Raw genomic sequence first — 16,394 nt, forward strand, 5'->3', positions numbered from 1 at the left:
CATAATATTTCTGGATCTATTTTACTATGACTGCTCTTTTAGTTGCAAGATGTAGACGATGCCTTTAAAGTTTATGACCAGGGTGTAAATGTGGAAGCATCCTGTATATTCTTTATATAATTCATTGTGTATTCTGCAATAAAGCGGGAAGGAAGGGGAAAAAAAGTATTATCTGATGATCCAGAAGTTTTCCCCCTAGTAACTTTCTCTTCCAGAATTTTTTCCCCATGCAAGTAATTAAGCGTTAAAATCCAAAAACAGCATGGTACAAAATCAAATTTTATCCAGACAGATTAATACAGCAATTATGATTTTTATTTTCTTTACATAGACTCTACATGTGAGGTTATAAGACATAAAATACACTGCTTGGAAAGAATTCAATGGACACCATACTATGAGGAAAAAACAGCCATGGTACCCATCATAATAAGTGTAGGAACTCCTTTCACTGCAATGACTGCAGCAATCCTGTAGGGGCATGCTTTCCACAAGCTTATAATAACAATCAATGGGAATTTTGGGCCATTTTTCCTTTAGGCATGTAATGAAGTCCTGTACTGTTGTGGAGTGGATGTCCCTTGACCTCACCCAACATTCCAGTTCATCCTACTGGATGTGCAACAGAGTTGAGATCAGGGCTCTATGGAGACCAGTCAAGTGTGGTGACGTTCATATCCATCAACCACACAATTATAAGAGCAGTCTTATGACATTGTGCATTGTCTTGCTGAAAGAGACAATGTTCAGTTCTGTAGAAATGCTACAAAGTAGGAAGCACTACATTGTCCAGAATTTCAGATATCTCTTGGAGTTCAATGTTCGTGGAACCACAAACAGAGGTCCAAGGTCAGTCAGAACCATACTACCACACCGTCACCTCCAAATTTCATAGCTGGGGTTATGCACTCTGGTAAGAGACGTTTACCAGGCATCTGCCACACCCATCCATCTGCTAGGTAGAGGGTGTAGCATGATTTGTCACTCCATAATATGGTTTTCCAAACTTCCACATCCTACTGTACACACTCTTTGCACCACTGAACATGACATTGCAAGTTGTTTTGGGTAATGTGAGGTTTGACTATTGCAGTCCTACCATGGAAACCTATGTTGTGAGGCTCGGTGGGGGATGTTTTTGTGCAGATTCATGTTCCTAAAATTCCAGTATTACATCATATTGCATACTAGAATTCTATTATATCCATAATAGAATTCTAGTATCAATATGTCAGCTGACGAATGCCAGTTTTTACATATTATCCTTTTTAGCACCCTATAGTCACATTGGGTGAGGGTGGTGGGTCGTCCACTGCAGGTAGCACTTGCAGTTGACTCCATATGCTTCAATCTCAGTATGATATCATGATGTTAACTTGGTTGTTAAACTGATTAAACTGACATTAGTAATGCTAATGAAAGTGCTTAAAATGGATAATGCAGAAACATATCAGCTATGAGTAAGTATATGAAGGTAAGTAACTGAAAGAGCACTCCATTATTAGGTTGACTGCCCTTTTCTGTTATATTAGCATCAATTCTTTGGAAGAATTTAAATAATAACAGATTATTAAAAATTAGTTACCAAAGCTCTCTTGATAGTACTTTCAATGGTGGAACTTGGCATATTTGCTTCCTTTGCTTGTTGCAAAACATCTGCAAGCTTGCTATTTAACTTAGGATCTGGACCTCCTTCTACATGAATCAAGAAGAAAAAAAATTTAAATCATAGAAATAAAACAAAAAATAATAATTTGCAAAAATGGCACTCACATTTAAAATACCATATAGGACACTTAGTTTCATATCATTATTTTAAACAGTACCGTTTTGATAGAAATTAGATTGGGAAAATAATATCCTCAGAAAGAAAACATCTTAATTTTCCTTTATTTGAACTGAAAGATATTTTTTATTATATCATGATCAGTCTCCCTCACTATGATATTCAGAATGGCAATAACATAAACTCAAGAGTTTCTAACTCACACGCTAAACATATGTGATGTTGCTATAAAATACATTCACAAAATGGTTTTCATATACAGTAGTATGAATTATTTCCATAAATATACCATAATACAATTTTATTTTCAGAAAATGAAACCTCCATTAATCTCTGAAAAGCAAACTACAATATATAATATAGTCCCACAAATTCATATATAAGTTATGTTCTCTGGAAACAAATATATCAAAGGCATATATACAGGATGCACGGTGCACACCCATGAAATAGCAATATCTCTCATATTATATTTTTGCATTAATTTCTGTTAAAGACTCCCCTGTTTGTTTCCTGGTTTTGTGCGACTCTTAAAATTAAACAAAATATACTAATGCTTCATGAAGAGGACACTTTTTTGATGCATAAATATTGCATCACATTTGCATTAAGAGCCTAGGTGTGAGGTAACAAATACAGACACCTTTGAGCTCTTTGAACAGACATACAAATGGTGCAACTGGCCAAATTCTTCGATTTCCAGTGGTTTTAAACCCCCCAGAAGGCGAGGCAGGGTGTATGCTGAGACAATAGCACCCAGACATCAGTGAATGTGATTGGTTATTTGTTTCAATAAGAAAATACCATGAGTAGGCATAATTAAATAAATTATAATACTGTAATAAACTCATGTAAAATATTATTTTTGGTGATTAGTTTATGGAATTAACAACGCATATAAAGTATATTAATTAAAGGTAACTTTAATCAATAACTTCTATATTTCGGCAACGTCACATTGACATCTTCAGGAACATAAAGATATGGTATGTGCACGCAGGCACTAACACAAAGCAAACGAGGAAGAAAGCAAGAAACTAATATTGTTCCTAAAGTCCTAATGGTGCCCTCTGGTGGGCTAATTTGGTAGTCTTGGCAGTTCGGCTGAAGTTCTCATAATGTAAGTCTCCCAAATTTGGGGTAGTTTCATGCACCCAAATTTGTTGAGGTTAGGAACGGTTTTTAGAGCTGCTGAAGATTCTTTGAATAATCTTTTGTATTTAAACTTGCTGCGATGAATTATTTTTGTTTTCTTCCAACGAATTTTATGGTGGGTATCTAAGGCATGGTCTGGCAGCCCAGAGCGGCTGTACTGGTGGAAGCAGATGTAGTCTTTGTGTTCTGAAATCCTGATATTTGTTGTTCTGCCTGTTTGGCCAAAGTAGGACAATTTGCAGCTGCAAGGGACCTGGTATACACCAGGTAGGTCTAGGGGAAGTAGTTGGTCTTTGGTAGAGCGGATAAGGGATGCCAACTTTTTATATGGTTTGTAACAGGAAGTAAGGTCATATTTTTTGAGGATATTGGTTATTTTCTCAGAGGTGCCCTGGCGGTAGGGGATGGTGATAGACTTGGTATAATCTTTATTGTGGAGGGGGGTTGTGGTTTACTGGTTTTAGTATTTTTTGGATTTTTTTGGAATTATAGCCATTGGCTAAGAAAGTGTTGAGGATGTGGTTTAGTTCAGTAGTTAGGGCCTTGTCATCTGAGCAATTAATTTTGCCCTGTTATATAGTGTTTTTATAACCCCATATTGTTGTGAGGGGGGGGGGGACTGCTGGTGAATGTATCTGCCAGTATGGGTGGGTTTTCTGTGAATAGAGAAAACCAAAGATCCATCAAGCTGGCAGGTGATTAAAGTGTCTAGGAAGGGGAGGGTGTTGTTTTCCTCTTTTTTCTAAGGTGAACTGGACTCTGGGGTGTTGGTTGTTTAAGTGTGTTAGGAAGGAGTGGAGTGTGTCTGAGCCATGTGGCCAAATAGCAAACACATCATCCACATAACGAAGCCAAATAGTGGGTTTTTGTGGGGCGGAGTTTAAGGCTTTTTCTTCAAATGTCTCCATAAAGAAATTGGTCAAGGGTGGGGAAAGTGGTGAACCCATGGCTGTCCCCTCTATCTGTTTGTAGAACTTTCCTTGCCAAACGAAATAACCTGAGTTCATTGTGAACTGAAATAGGTCTGAGATATCGGGAGGAAACTTGGCTTGGATGAGCTCTAGGGTTTCTTTGAGTGGGACATTAGTGAATAGGGAGGAGATGTCAAAACTGACCATTATGTCAGTGCGTTTGAGTGTGAGGTTTTCTATACTGGCTTTAAAGTGGGCTGAGTTTTTTATGTGTGATGGTGTGTTGCCAGTGTAGTGTGTGAGCGTTTTGGCTAATTTATATGTGGGGGAATCAGTGCCATCCACTATGGGATGCAATGGTATATTTTGTTTATGTATTTTTGGGAGTCCATATAATCAGGGGGGGGGGGTCTAGAGTTATAAGGTTTTAGTTTGTTGATGACTTCCACAGGCCAAGAATTGACCTTCTTAAGGAGTCTGTGGAGAGTTCTAATCTGAGAGCTAGTCGGATTATATTCAATGGGGAGGTAAGTCGTACGGTCTAGTACTAAAGCAGTTAGCTTACCTTTGTAGTCTTTTTGATTGAGCACCACAGTGGCATTTCCCTTATCTGCCTTGGTGATTACTGTTTTTTTGTTGTTTTTCAATTCTTGTAGGGCAGCATATTCGTTTTTGGATAAGTTGGTTTTGGAGGTTTGGCTTTAGTGAGAACACCAACTACATCCAGTCTAACGTTGTTGGCGATATGGTTAGGCAGGTTGCGAATCCCACATTCTATCTGGATCATGATTTCTTCAGCAGGTATTCTTTTAGGAGCTAGGGCGAAATTGTGACCACGTGAAAGTGCGGTGAGTGCTTCAGGCTTTAAAACCGCCGACGAGAGGTTGACTACAGTGTTGAGTGGTGGCTGTGGTAAGGAGGTAGAATTCTTTGTCAGGTTTTCGTATTTTTTCAAGTGCCGACTTCGTATTTTTTCGAATTCTTTTTTTGCCGATGCGCACGAGACGTCATGAAGTATCGACCATAGATCATGGCTGAGTGTATCCGAAAGCTCTTCCTCTAGGCCCGTAAGGTTTTGTTTTTGTTGGCCAGGAGAACTCGCGTCGCAGTAATTTGTTCTCTTAACAGGTCGAAGCTAGTGCAATTATAAATGCGCAGAGCTTTCTCAGAAGTAAAACAGTGCTTCAATTTAACACATTTAGGGATCACTTTGTTATCCCGACAGCGTTTTAGGAACGTCAGACGATTTATTTGCCTCGATATTTCAGTGGGTAACGGCACTGTGGTGCTCAATCAAAAAGACTACAAAGGTAAGCTAACTGCTTTAGTACTAGACCGTACGACTTACCTCCCCATTGAATATAATCCGACTAGCTCTCAGATTAGAACTCTCCACAGACTCCTTAAGAAGGTCACTTCTTGGCCTGTGGAAGTCACCAACAAACTAAAACCTTATAACTCTAGACCCCCCCGATTATATGGACTCCCAAAAATACATAAACAAAATGTGCCATTGCATCCCATAGTGGATGGCATTGATTCCCCCACATATAAATTAGCCAAATATTTAGCCAAAACGCTCACACACCACACTGGCAACACACCATCACATATAAAAAACTCAGCCCACTTTAAAGCCAGTATAGAAAACCTCACACTCCAACACACTGACATAATGGTCAGTTTTGATGTCTCCTCCCTATTCACTAATGTCCCACTCAAAGAAACCCTAGAGCTCATCCAAGCCAAGCTTCCTCCAGATATCTCAGCCCTATTTCAGTTCACAATGAACTCAGGCTATTTCGTTTGGCAAGGAAAGTTCTACAAACAGATAGAGGGGACAGCCATGGGTTCATCGCTTTCCCCACCCTTGGTCAATTTCTTTATGGAGACATTTGAAGAAAAAGCCTTAAACTCCGCCCCACTATTTGGCTTCGTTATGTGGATGATGTGTTTGCTATTTGGCCACATGGCTCAGACACACTCCACTCCTTCCTAACACACTTAAACAACCAACACCCCAGAGTCCAGTTCACCTTAGAAAAAAGAGGAAAACAACACCCTCCCCTTCCTAGACACTTTAATCACCTGCCAGCTTGATGGATCTTTGGTTTTCTCTATTCACAGAAAACCCACCCATACTGGCAGATACATTCACCAGCAGTCCCCCCCCCCCTCACAACAATATGGGGTTATAAAAACACTATATAACAGGGCAAAATTAATTGCTCAGATGACAAGGCCCTAACTACTGAACTAAACCACATCCTCAACACTTTCTTAGCCAATAGCTATAATCCCAAAAAAATCCAAAAAATACTAAAACCAGTAAACCACAACCCCCCTTCACAATAAAGATTACACCAAGTCTATCACCATCCCCTACCTCCAGGGCACCTCTGAGAAAATAACCAATATCCTCAAAAAATATGACCTTACTTCCTGTTACAAACCATATAAAAAGTTGGCATTCCTTATCCGCTCTACCAAAGACCAACCACTTCCCCTAGACCTACCTGGTGTATACCAGGTCCCTTGCAGCTGCAAATTGTCCTACTTTGGCCAAACAGGCAGAACAACAAATATCAGGATTTCAGAACACACTACATCTGCTTCCACCAGTACAGCCGCTCTTGGGCTGGCAGACCATGCCTTAGATACCCACCATAAAATTCGTTGGAAGAAAACAAAAATAATTCATCGCAGCAAGTTTAAATACAAAAGATTATTCAAAGAATCTTCAGCAGCTCTAAAAAACGTTCCTAACCTCAACAAATTTGGGTGCATGAAACCACCCCAAATTTGGGAGACTTACATTATGAGAACTTCAGCCCAACTGCCAAGACTATTAAATTAGCCCGCCAGAGGGCACCATTAGGACTTTAGGAAGAATATTAGTTTCTTGCTTTCTTCCTCGTTTGCTTTGTGTTAGTGCCTGCGTGCACATACCATATCTTTATGTTCCTGAAGATGGCAATGTGACGTTGCCGAAATATAGAAGTTATTCATTAAAGTTACCTTTAATTAATATACTTTATATGCGTTGTTAATTCCGTAAACTAATCACCAGTTATGTCTGACCAACATACAGGGTGTTCGGGATAAATTTGACAGTTTCGTAAGGAAAAAGAAAATCTTCTTTGTATCTATTAAATTTAATGAATTGACAAAAAAACATTACAGGCAGAGTTAATTACAATACTATCAACAAGATTTACTCAAAATAACCACCATTAGCATCGATCACAGCTTCAATTCTGCTTCGGAACCTCGAACAAGCTGATGCTACAGTCTCCCTGGGAAGGGCCGCAAAAACTGTTTTAATTTTATCCATTAACTGGGCTTTTGTATTACTGGAAGTGCGATTGGTGTCTTTTTCAACTGCGCCCCATACAAAATAATCCATGGGGTTAAGGTCTGGGGAGTTTGGAGGCCAAACATTTGGACTGGTGAAGTCGTAGAAATTTTCAGACAACCATTTTTGACTTTTCCCAGAGGTGTGGCAAGAGGCCGAATCCTGCTGCCATACATACGGCCTACCATTGCCTACCCTTGTTATCCAGGGCTTGACTACAGTTAGCAACTCCACGAACAAAGCCCGAATTCCAATGCCAGGGTTCTTCAACACCTGTTCCTGCAGATTTGCGAGGAATTCTGCTGTACGAACGCAATCAGATCGTCTGCTAGGGATCTTTCTTCTTGCTACATCCTCGTAGTCACCATTGCAAGTCTCTAGTTCATGCCTGATTGTTTTTACTGTATTCAGGGAGCATTGGGCAGCAGTCGTAATATCCTTATTTTGATGGCGGGCACGAATCATCATGATACAAGTTATTCTCTTCCATGATTCAGGTGGGTTCCAGCTATCCATCCTTTCTGACATCTTGTATATGAATGAAGAAGGGTCCAAACTTTTAAATGAAGAGAAGTGTGTGTTAATACATGTAACTTACGGAAAAATATAATTAATTATAAATATGTCAAATTTATCCCGAACACCCTGTATAAGCCTTGATACTAGAAAATATTATTTTATTAGTACAATTTTTGCCTAAGTATCAAAGGCATCTTCAGTAGATGTAAAAAGAAATCAAACAACTGACAATTCCAAAAGGCACCACCTACGTAACTAGTGTAAGATAACTAAAAACGGTCATTAAATTTCCTAACTTATTAAATCAGGTAGGCATTCAAAAATCTGGCCATTGATAATCCAGTTCCTTCAGATCTCTGGCATAGATTTTGGAGCACGCATTTTCAAATTTACTGCGTTGGTGCGCCACTGTTTTCTGTTTATGTTTTGATGGCGCTGTAGTCGATAAGCATTGCAATAACCTGCTTATTCCTTCTCATTTTATCATTTATTTTCTGTTGTATTATAGCCCCGTTATGGATTCAGCAAAGAAAAGAGGTGGCGTAAAACGTAAACATCGTGTGTTGTCGATCGCAGAAATGCTAAAAAAACTTGATAGCGGCATGTCTGTGCGAACAATTTGTGAAACATATGACATTGGCTCTTCAACAGTGTATGATATTAAAAAATGAAAAAAAAAAAACTGTTAAAGTTCTTTTCTGACAGTGTATCAAAAAAACAAATGTATGTTTAATTTTCTTTCTTTAAAGGACTGTACAGGTAGTCATTTTCTGTGAAAAATATACAGCATATATAACCATCTGAAATCCGGCACCCTTCAGGTCTGGAGGTTGCCGAATTTTTGAATACCTACCTGTATATATATATATATATATATATATATATTATTATTATTATTATCATCATCATCATTATTATGTGACACCTCCAGGGAGTCCAAGGACTCATTGTGGGAGGGCACACTACTCCACTTCGCTAAATACATCTCATCCTCTCCACTACTACTTTTTTCTCCAATTACGACACTACTACCATCATCACCAACAACAGTATTATCTGAAGGCTGATTTGTCTGTAAGCGGGATGAAAAACCCTGCTACCACCATATAAGATCGGCTAATATTAAATTCTGAATGAAAGGAATTATAATATAATAGTGTTTCATTCAGGATTTAACATAGTCTGCCATTCCCTGAGCCAAACTTGCTCATCAGACAATAGCAAATTATATACTTACTGATGCATATTCCATAATTATAAAATAATTGTATGTTCTAATAGTTAGTTATTTATCCTGTACTAATTCTTTGTAGAGTATATATATCTTATGTAAACTGTGCACAGAAACTCTGAACTTAATCCATTTGTGTAAACCATTGCCAAAGACATAGCCAGTATGACAGAAATTAAGTGCTGTATGAAATTATGAAGTTATCCGCCAGCGCACATTTTGGCGCTAGTTACCATGCCGTGATAATGACATTTACGAAGTCATCCACGAGGCAGATTTTTTGGCGTGAAGAAGAGAGAAGAGACATAGGCTGTTTATATAGAAGGAAAGAGAGAAGAACGAAGGCCAACAGTATAACCGGGTTGAAAAGACAAGGTAGCTCTCTGATTTTTTCTTACTCTTCTGCGGGCTCTTGTTCGTATCCTGATTCTTATTCCATCTCGTAATTGTGAAAGATGAGAGGAATGACAGGGATTGCCAAGGAAACCTGAAGGATAGACATTTTAGAACGAGGCAGGCATGTATTCCCGAGTCAACAAGATCATTATGATGAATCTGGATCCTATCGAACTAAAGTGACCTAAGAGAGCTATTGAGAAGCAAGGAAGTGTTTTCCAGAACACGTGATAATAGGCAAAGTATATCAACCATCCCGGTAAGGAAATCCTTTCTATGTCTTTTGTGAATGTAATTACAATAAAGAGGAAGTGTATCGTCTTAATGACAGTTCAAGTTTGAACGTGTGATATCTTGAAGGCTGTTCCAAGAGAACGTGATACAAGTTAGAAACTGATTTACTAAGAATTCCTGTAATAGATTGATAGGACTTTAGAATTCCTTGGTGTGTATTTAGCAATATGTGCTTTGTAAACCAGATCGGCTAAGCAGAGTCGACAATTGAAATATATTGAATAGATAACCTTTGTCTAAAAGTTGTACTTAGAAGCTTATAACTCTAAGAAGGACAGAAATCGACATGTTAAGAATTTAACCATGATGAGTATACTCTACTGTGAAGTTACTATTGTCTTAATAAGAACTTCTTTATTTTATGATCATTTTAGTTATGTTTAGATATTCTTAGATTAATGTAAATTCATGTGACAGTGTATTAAATGTTTTTATTTAGTTTGAACCTGAATGCTTGCTTGAGTTCATTTCATTGCACCACTCATTTAACAGTTTGGATCTAAGCAGGAACTCTATTTAATGTGAAAGTAAGAAAAGATTAGAGAACCATGACTGCTATATAACTTAAAGGTGATTTGTCTAAGGAAGGTTCTGTCTTATTTAGATTACTGTAGCATTGTACTTGCTGATGATTGATTCCTTAACATTCTTCTTACACCATGGACACAGAATGGCGCAGTTAAATATAAATTTTCTTTGTGTTCTGAAAAGGAATCAATCAGTAGAAAGAACTAGGGAATTACCGACCCCGTCGATAACCTCCCCTATTGTCTTAATTCTTGTACAGTGTAGAGATTAGGCCTAAACTGTCTCATGACTGAATACTGTATTCAGACAAAAATAGAACACACAACGAAGAAGAAAGACGTCACAACACTAACTCACCTTCAACTGAAAAAGCCCATATACGGATTCCCCTCGTCACAACAAGAACGTAATCAGTTTTGCTTTTCAGTGCTTGCTCCTGGTATGGGAACTTAATACTTTTTATAATCAAATATCACAACCGGTATGATATGATATGTTCTGGCCATACATGCGATTCTCACTGTATTACATGCACTGGTCACTACAACATAAAAATCTTACATCAGGAAAATCTGATAACAGATGCAGTGAAATATGCAATCAGGTTTCTCTCAGTGCTGGCTCCAAGGCTTCTAATACAAATATATACTAATACATGAGCATGTAGTGCTAACAGGTTCACTTAGTCTGTGAACTCAGTATCAGCTAGGCAATATTTGGATATAAAGTCAGTGCAATCTCGAGTACAAGCATCCCTCACAGAGAAAAAACCTGACAGCATAAACTGTATAAGTATGATGCTTCACGCTCTTGCATCAATGCATTCATAAAGCAGTCTGCATATTTTCAACACTATGCAGTTTTTCTCTGTATATTGTTCCACAAACCTGGATTTCACAAACTGAAATTATCAGTTCTGCAAAGCACTCTTTACTAATTTCAAAGCCTTACCCCAAAAAATAAATATATAAAATAAGAATAAAAAATAAAAAGGCATTTCATATTATTAATGAACACTGTATATTACTTCTTGTAAATTCATTGTAAAAACTTAACTGTGCCATGAAAATAAATGCGGCAACCAGTCAGTTATATTTTTTTTTAATTTTATTTTTTTAAAGATATAGCAAAAAATAATAATTTAAACGTGTTGCTTAGTTTGGGAACTCAGAATCCTATAAGAAATTCTGATCTCAATGCAGAAAAATAGGTGTTTTATTAGTTATTCTGAACAGTTAAATTTTTGTAGTGAATCTTTGATTAACTGGAGGCAGTCAGATAAACAAGAATTTATTGTATATAGTTAAGACAATACTTTATTTATATAAAATATTTATATATTGTATTTTTATATAGAATATATTTCTAGTATATATATATATATATATATATATATATATTATTGTTTACCAGTATCACCTGACATACGCCTTAATATGTGACAAGATGCATTTTTGAAATCAACCCACTTACCTTTCACTACTCTTCTCAACGCGTAGCACAATTTCGAAAATATTCTGGATTTTTGTAAGTCTTTTGCAGCTTTAGTATGTTTAATATTTTGCCACTTGCTATGACCTTTGTTTCTTACAGATATCAGACACCCAAATGATTTCGGCATTTTATATATAATCTGATTTTGAGTAATGACATGAAGAGAACATATACACATTACGTTACCAGGATTTTCTACTGTTAAAGCTAAAGGTTTTAGCAAACAATTTCTAAACATGGTATATAAACGAAAATTATTTTTATGAAAATCTGTTGGGGAAAGTAACTGTCGGCTGCTACTTTTTTTTGAATCATCGGAAAATAAAGGGCAAAAACTGGAGAGACATATCACATTATGTACCAATTGACCTTGATGGTAATACTTAAGTAAAAACGGAGATGGCCGAACATCGGTCAGTCTTTTATATATAGGTCGAACAAAACACCACATTTTATGCACAGGTTATACAGATCACCTATTACGAATACAACGAAACATAAACGAAATCAATATTTAATACGGCAACAACTTTTACAAGAAAACACACAGCATGTGCCCAGAACACGAGCGCCACGCCGGATGTAGCAAATATGCAGTTTCATTCAGGAACCTGAATTTAAAACATTAGCAAATATACTACTGTATACTGGAACATTTATTTGGTTTTTTAATGTACAGTAAAGGGCCTTTTATTATCGCAAAACTCAATTCACTGTCGTCAACGTTCAGCAAAGAAAATAATGCAAGAACACCAATCTCATTGTTAATAGGAAATCTGAGAAATCTGGCTTCGCGCGAATATTGATAGAACACGAATATTGGGTATTCGTGTTCTGCGTTGGATTCAACTGCCTGATGACACCTAATTTTCAGGTTGAAATACATGACTTTTAAATATACAGAGTTATTCACTCTTTTCCCAGTGCTATCGTGTCAATTTATTGTAGCTGCACACTGGGGTAACTTTTCGACTAAATGATAGACCGAACTGAAAGAACTGAAAAATAAATCACCTAAAGCCTTTTTATTCCCAGAAGACAAGACTCCTTTGGCCCGTAATGAACTTTTTGAAATTGGTAATTTACCTTGTTTCCAAAAATTACTTAGAGCAACCAATCTCTCCAACCTTAGCCGTCAAAGCCTCCCCGTCCTTTCCATCCTTCCTCCCGAAGACCCTTCTGGGAGGAAGGATGGAAAGGACTTGTACATCCTTCCTCCCAGAACCACGAAAGTTGCATTTATAGAGATGATGTCCTGTATTCTTATGTTCGTCCGTATGCGGGTGCATTATGAGAGACATTTATCTTGCAAGATGATAGCGCTCATCCTTCGAGGGAAGTTGGTGTCCCAATATCTTTAAGAAGAGACTGTCCTATGTATGGACTGGCCATCCATATCTCTTCACCTTAATCCTATTCAGCACATCTGGGATGCTCTAGGTAGACATCTTGATGTTTCATCCTTCCCATCCACAAGAGTTTGAGGGAATTAGGAGAGCTTTTCCAGGAGCAATGGCTGTTATTACTGAGCTCCAGGACACGCCATGATAAATAGCACGAATGTGTTATAAAATTGTTGTGTATGAAACAATATCATTTTAACCTCTTGTTTTTAACCGTTATCTGATGTATCCATTTCTTACTGAATTAAACGATTTATTTACAATTTTGGGGATTTCTTTCACATCTCATATCATACTGTTTTTCAGTGAAAGGCAGTATAATATGAAATTCATCATGCATCTTTTGAGTTATCGCGATTTTCTTTTTTGTTCGTTAATTTATAAAAACCAATGTATTTCTCGAAACTATACATCACAGTCCTTTCAGAACGAGAACATGAAATCAATGTTAATATTCAATGGCGCGAATTTTCTCATACCAAAATTGAACAGAAAAAATTAACGTTTGGTGTTTTTCCTTAACCTATAATTAAGGATTCTAGTTCAAACTCTTGCAAATGCTTCCATCCCACCCACCCCTTTCTCTCTCTCTCTCTCTCTAAATCACACACACACATGCAAACCACTACCATCACTACCACAGTGTTGCTTCTAAAACCTAACACATGAGGCATCACACTTGTAAATTGTTAGTCAACATGCTCAAACGCAACTATTTTGATCTTAGCATACATCACGATTCCTTACTTATACAATAATTTTACGATGATTAGCTATATAAAAGGCCTGTGTAACTCAGTGAAAGTGACGCTTGCACCCATCGCGCTATGCCGCCCGAAAATAGATTTAAGTTCAAGTCTAATCTTCGACTGGAGGAACTTTTTATAAGCCTTTCTTCGACCGGTTCCCGATTTATTCGATCTCAGGAACTGGCAAAGAGTTTTTTCCTGGAAACTCGGATTTTTCGTCTCATAAACTCAAGAAAATCAACCGTAGACTCAAAAAAATCAACACACACTATTTCAGTCAAGACTCTTGATACCTACCCCTACTAGGGGTAGGTATCAAGAGTCTCTTCTATCAAGCTCGTCTATCGAGGTATCAAGCCTCGTCTATTCCTTATAAGGAAATAAATGGAGTTAGCTGAATTACTTATTATTTTTTTTTTATTCAACTATATAATCATAAGCAGTTCTTCATGGAAACTAAGGCTATAGCCCATTCCTCTATGGTTGAGAATGTTATGAATTCTGGCTTTGAGAGAAATCAGTGAGACACGTAGAAGTATGAATTTACTTGTGCTTCACCGGAAATCATTGGAATACAGATATAAAAGAATTTGAGATCCTTGATAACCTGAGGTTCCAAGTCAATGCATTGTTGTTTTTGTCATCGCTACAAATATGAAAGAACGATGTCATTAAAGCACAAGATGTTCCTTTTGGTATGTTATATTGTTCTGCCTGATTTTTTCAAGGATTTCTTTTCGCTATTGAGATAGTATTGTATAGGAATTCGAAGTTAAGACGTATAATGATGAGAAAGTCACGAAAGCATGTTTTTAGGTGCGAATATAAAGCATCTTAGTAAAGCTTTAAGTCTGCAGAAGAAAGAAGCGAAGAAGTTAATTGTTTTAGCAGGCAAAATGATTTGAAAAGTGAGAAATGAGAGAATATATGAAATAGTTGTTAGAAGAAGCAAAAATAAGAGTAAGAAATTTAAGACTGTGAGTCTGCTACCTCGGAATGATAGGACAGATTTGAGAAGGATCATGATTGCCAACGAGTCAGTGAGAAGATTATGCAGGAAGAATGGAGTGCAGTTTGTGGATATAAAGAATGAATCTGATGGACGTTAGGACCGGTATATGGTTAATGGACTGTGCCTATATACTTTTGGAGTGAGGTGTTTTGGAGAAATTATTGTTCTGTGAGACTTTCAAAGTGCAAAATCAAGGAAAATAGGGACAGTGGGGGGAAAGCAATCAAGCATGCATCTAACCACCCCTGAAACAAATTAGCGTGAGTGCAGGAATGACTCTGCAGAAATAGCCACCGCTGAGATAGATAAATATGAGTGCCAGACTGAAGATATGGGAGCAGTTTACAAGTTTCGAATCTGAATGGGAATTTATTGACATTATGCAAGGGTTACTGTGGGTCCATTCGCGTACCATTTCATTCGAAATGATATGCGAATGCCCAAAGCATCAGAAATTAAGGAGAGGAGTTTTTGGCATTGGTCAGCTCGAACTGTCCAAAAATTATTGACATCAGCAATATCTGATTGTCAGAGAATGATGTAGTTATTAGGATAGAATGTAACTGATATTTTATTTTCAGAGAAGATAAAGGAAAGGGTTTAAGAGGAGTAGTATTATTAATGATAGCTGAAGAACTTCAACCAATAAAAATAGAAGTTCAGGAAGATCGTAGATCTGATGGAAATGATGGAAATTGAGGCTGTCTGGTGTGAGATAATGCCAATAGGAAAAATATATTGTTGGTTGCTGGTATAGACCTAGGAGTCCAGAAAAAGATGCACCAGCCGACAGGCATCATCCGATTATCACAATGATTGCAGGACGAGCAGTAACTTTCACTATGGTGAGTTATGTAGATTGGAAGGAGGAAAGGGTACATAGCAAAATAGAAATGGAATTTATAAAGTTACTAAGGGATAATTACCTGGAACAGAACGTGATGGAAGGCAGAAGAGAGGTTTGAGAGTGTTTGGATCTGCTAATAGCAACAGAAATCTATCTATAACTGCAGTTGCAACTCTACCTCCGATCGGAGAAAGTGACCATGCAGACTTGACCTGGGAAGTTGCTCAACATATGGAAATTTCAGTCAAGATAGGGTTTATGAAGAACTACAAAGCTTGTGATTATGACAAACTTAGGAGGCAACTTGGAGTAGAGCCATGCCATAAGAAACTACATGGAATGAATGTCATTAGTGCATGGGAAATGGTCAAGGATTGTTTGACCAGGCAGTATCAAAGTGCATTCTCAGGGTCAGGAGGATAAACTGCATATGGTTAAGTGAATGACTAACAATATAAAGCAGGAGCTGCAAAAAAAAACGAACCAATTGTAGAAGGAATATAAACAACAAGGTGATCACCATCCCCATGAGAGCAATGTAAAACACAAGCAAGAAAGGTAATTAGTATGGTAAAGAAAGCTAAATCAGAATTTGAGCAAAAATTAGCTAAGCAGGGCAAGTAAATCCAAAAGTTTTTTCGTTAAGTAGCAAGTAAGAGAATGAATGATTATGGAAAGATAATCTACTCGGTGGTGATGGTAAGAAAGCGACAG

General features: G+C 37.4%; 1 protein-coding gene across 1 annotated transcript in view; it reads right to left on the reverse strand.

Moving 5' to 3' along the window:
- LOC150105639 (uncharacterized) overlaps positions 1-12,214 on the reverse strand; it is an 82,127-nt gene extending 69,913 nt beyond the window's left edge. Inside the window, exons 1-2 of the mRNA XM_090394278.1 lie at positions 11,649-12,214; positions 1,586-1,695 (exon numbers count right to left, since the gene is read on the reverse strand). Coding sequence (XP_090250404.1) covers positions 1,586-1,695; positions 11,649-12,120 — 582 coding nt within the window. The 5' untranslated portion in view covers positions 12,121-12,214. The remainder of the gene's footprint in view (positions 1-1,585; positions 1,696-11,648) is intronic.
- Positions 12,215-16,394: the final 4,180 nt, after the last annotated feature.

This window comes from Typopeltis vanoorti, chromosome 6, assembly GCF_054136105.1.
Source record: "Typopeltis vanoorti isolate ZY-2024b chromosome 6, IOZ_Tvanoo_1.0, whole genome shotgun sequence".
NCBI classification, from domain to species: Eukaryota; Metazoa; Arthropoda; class Arachnida; order Uropygi; family Thelyphonidae; genus Typopeltis; species Typopeltis vanoorti.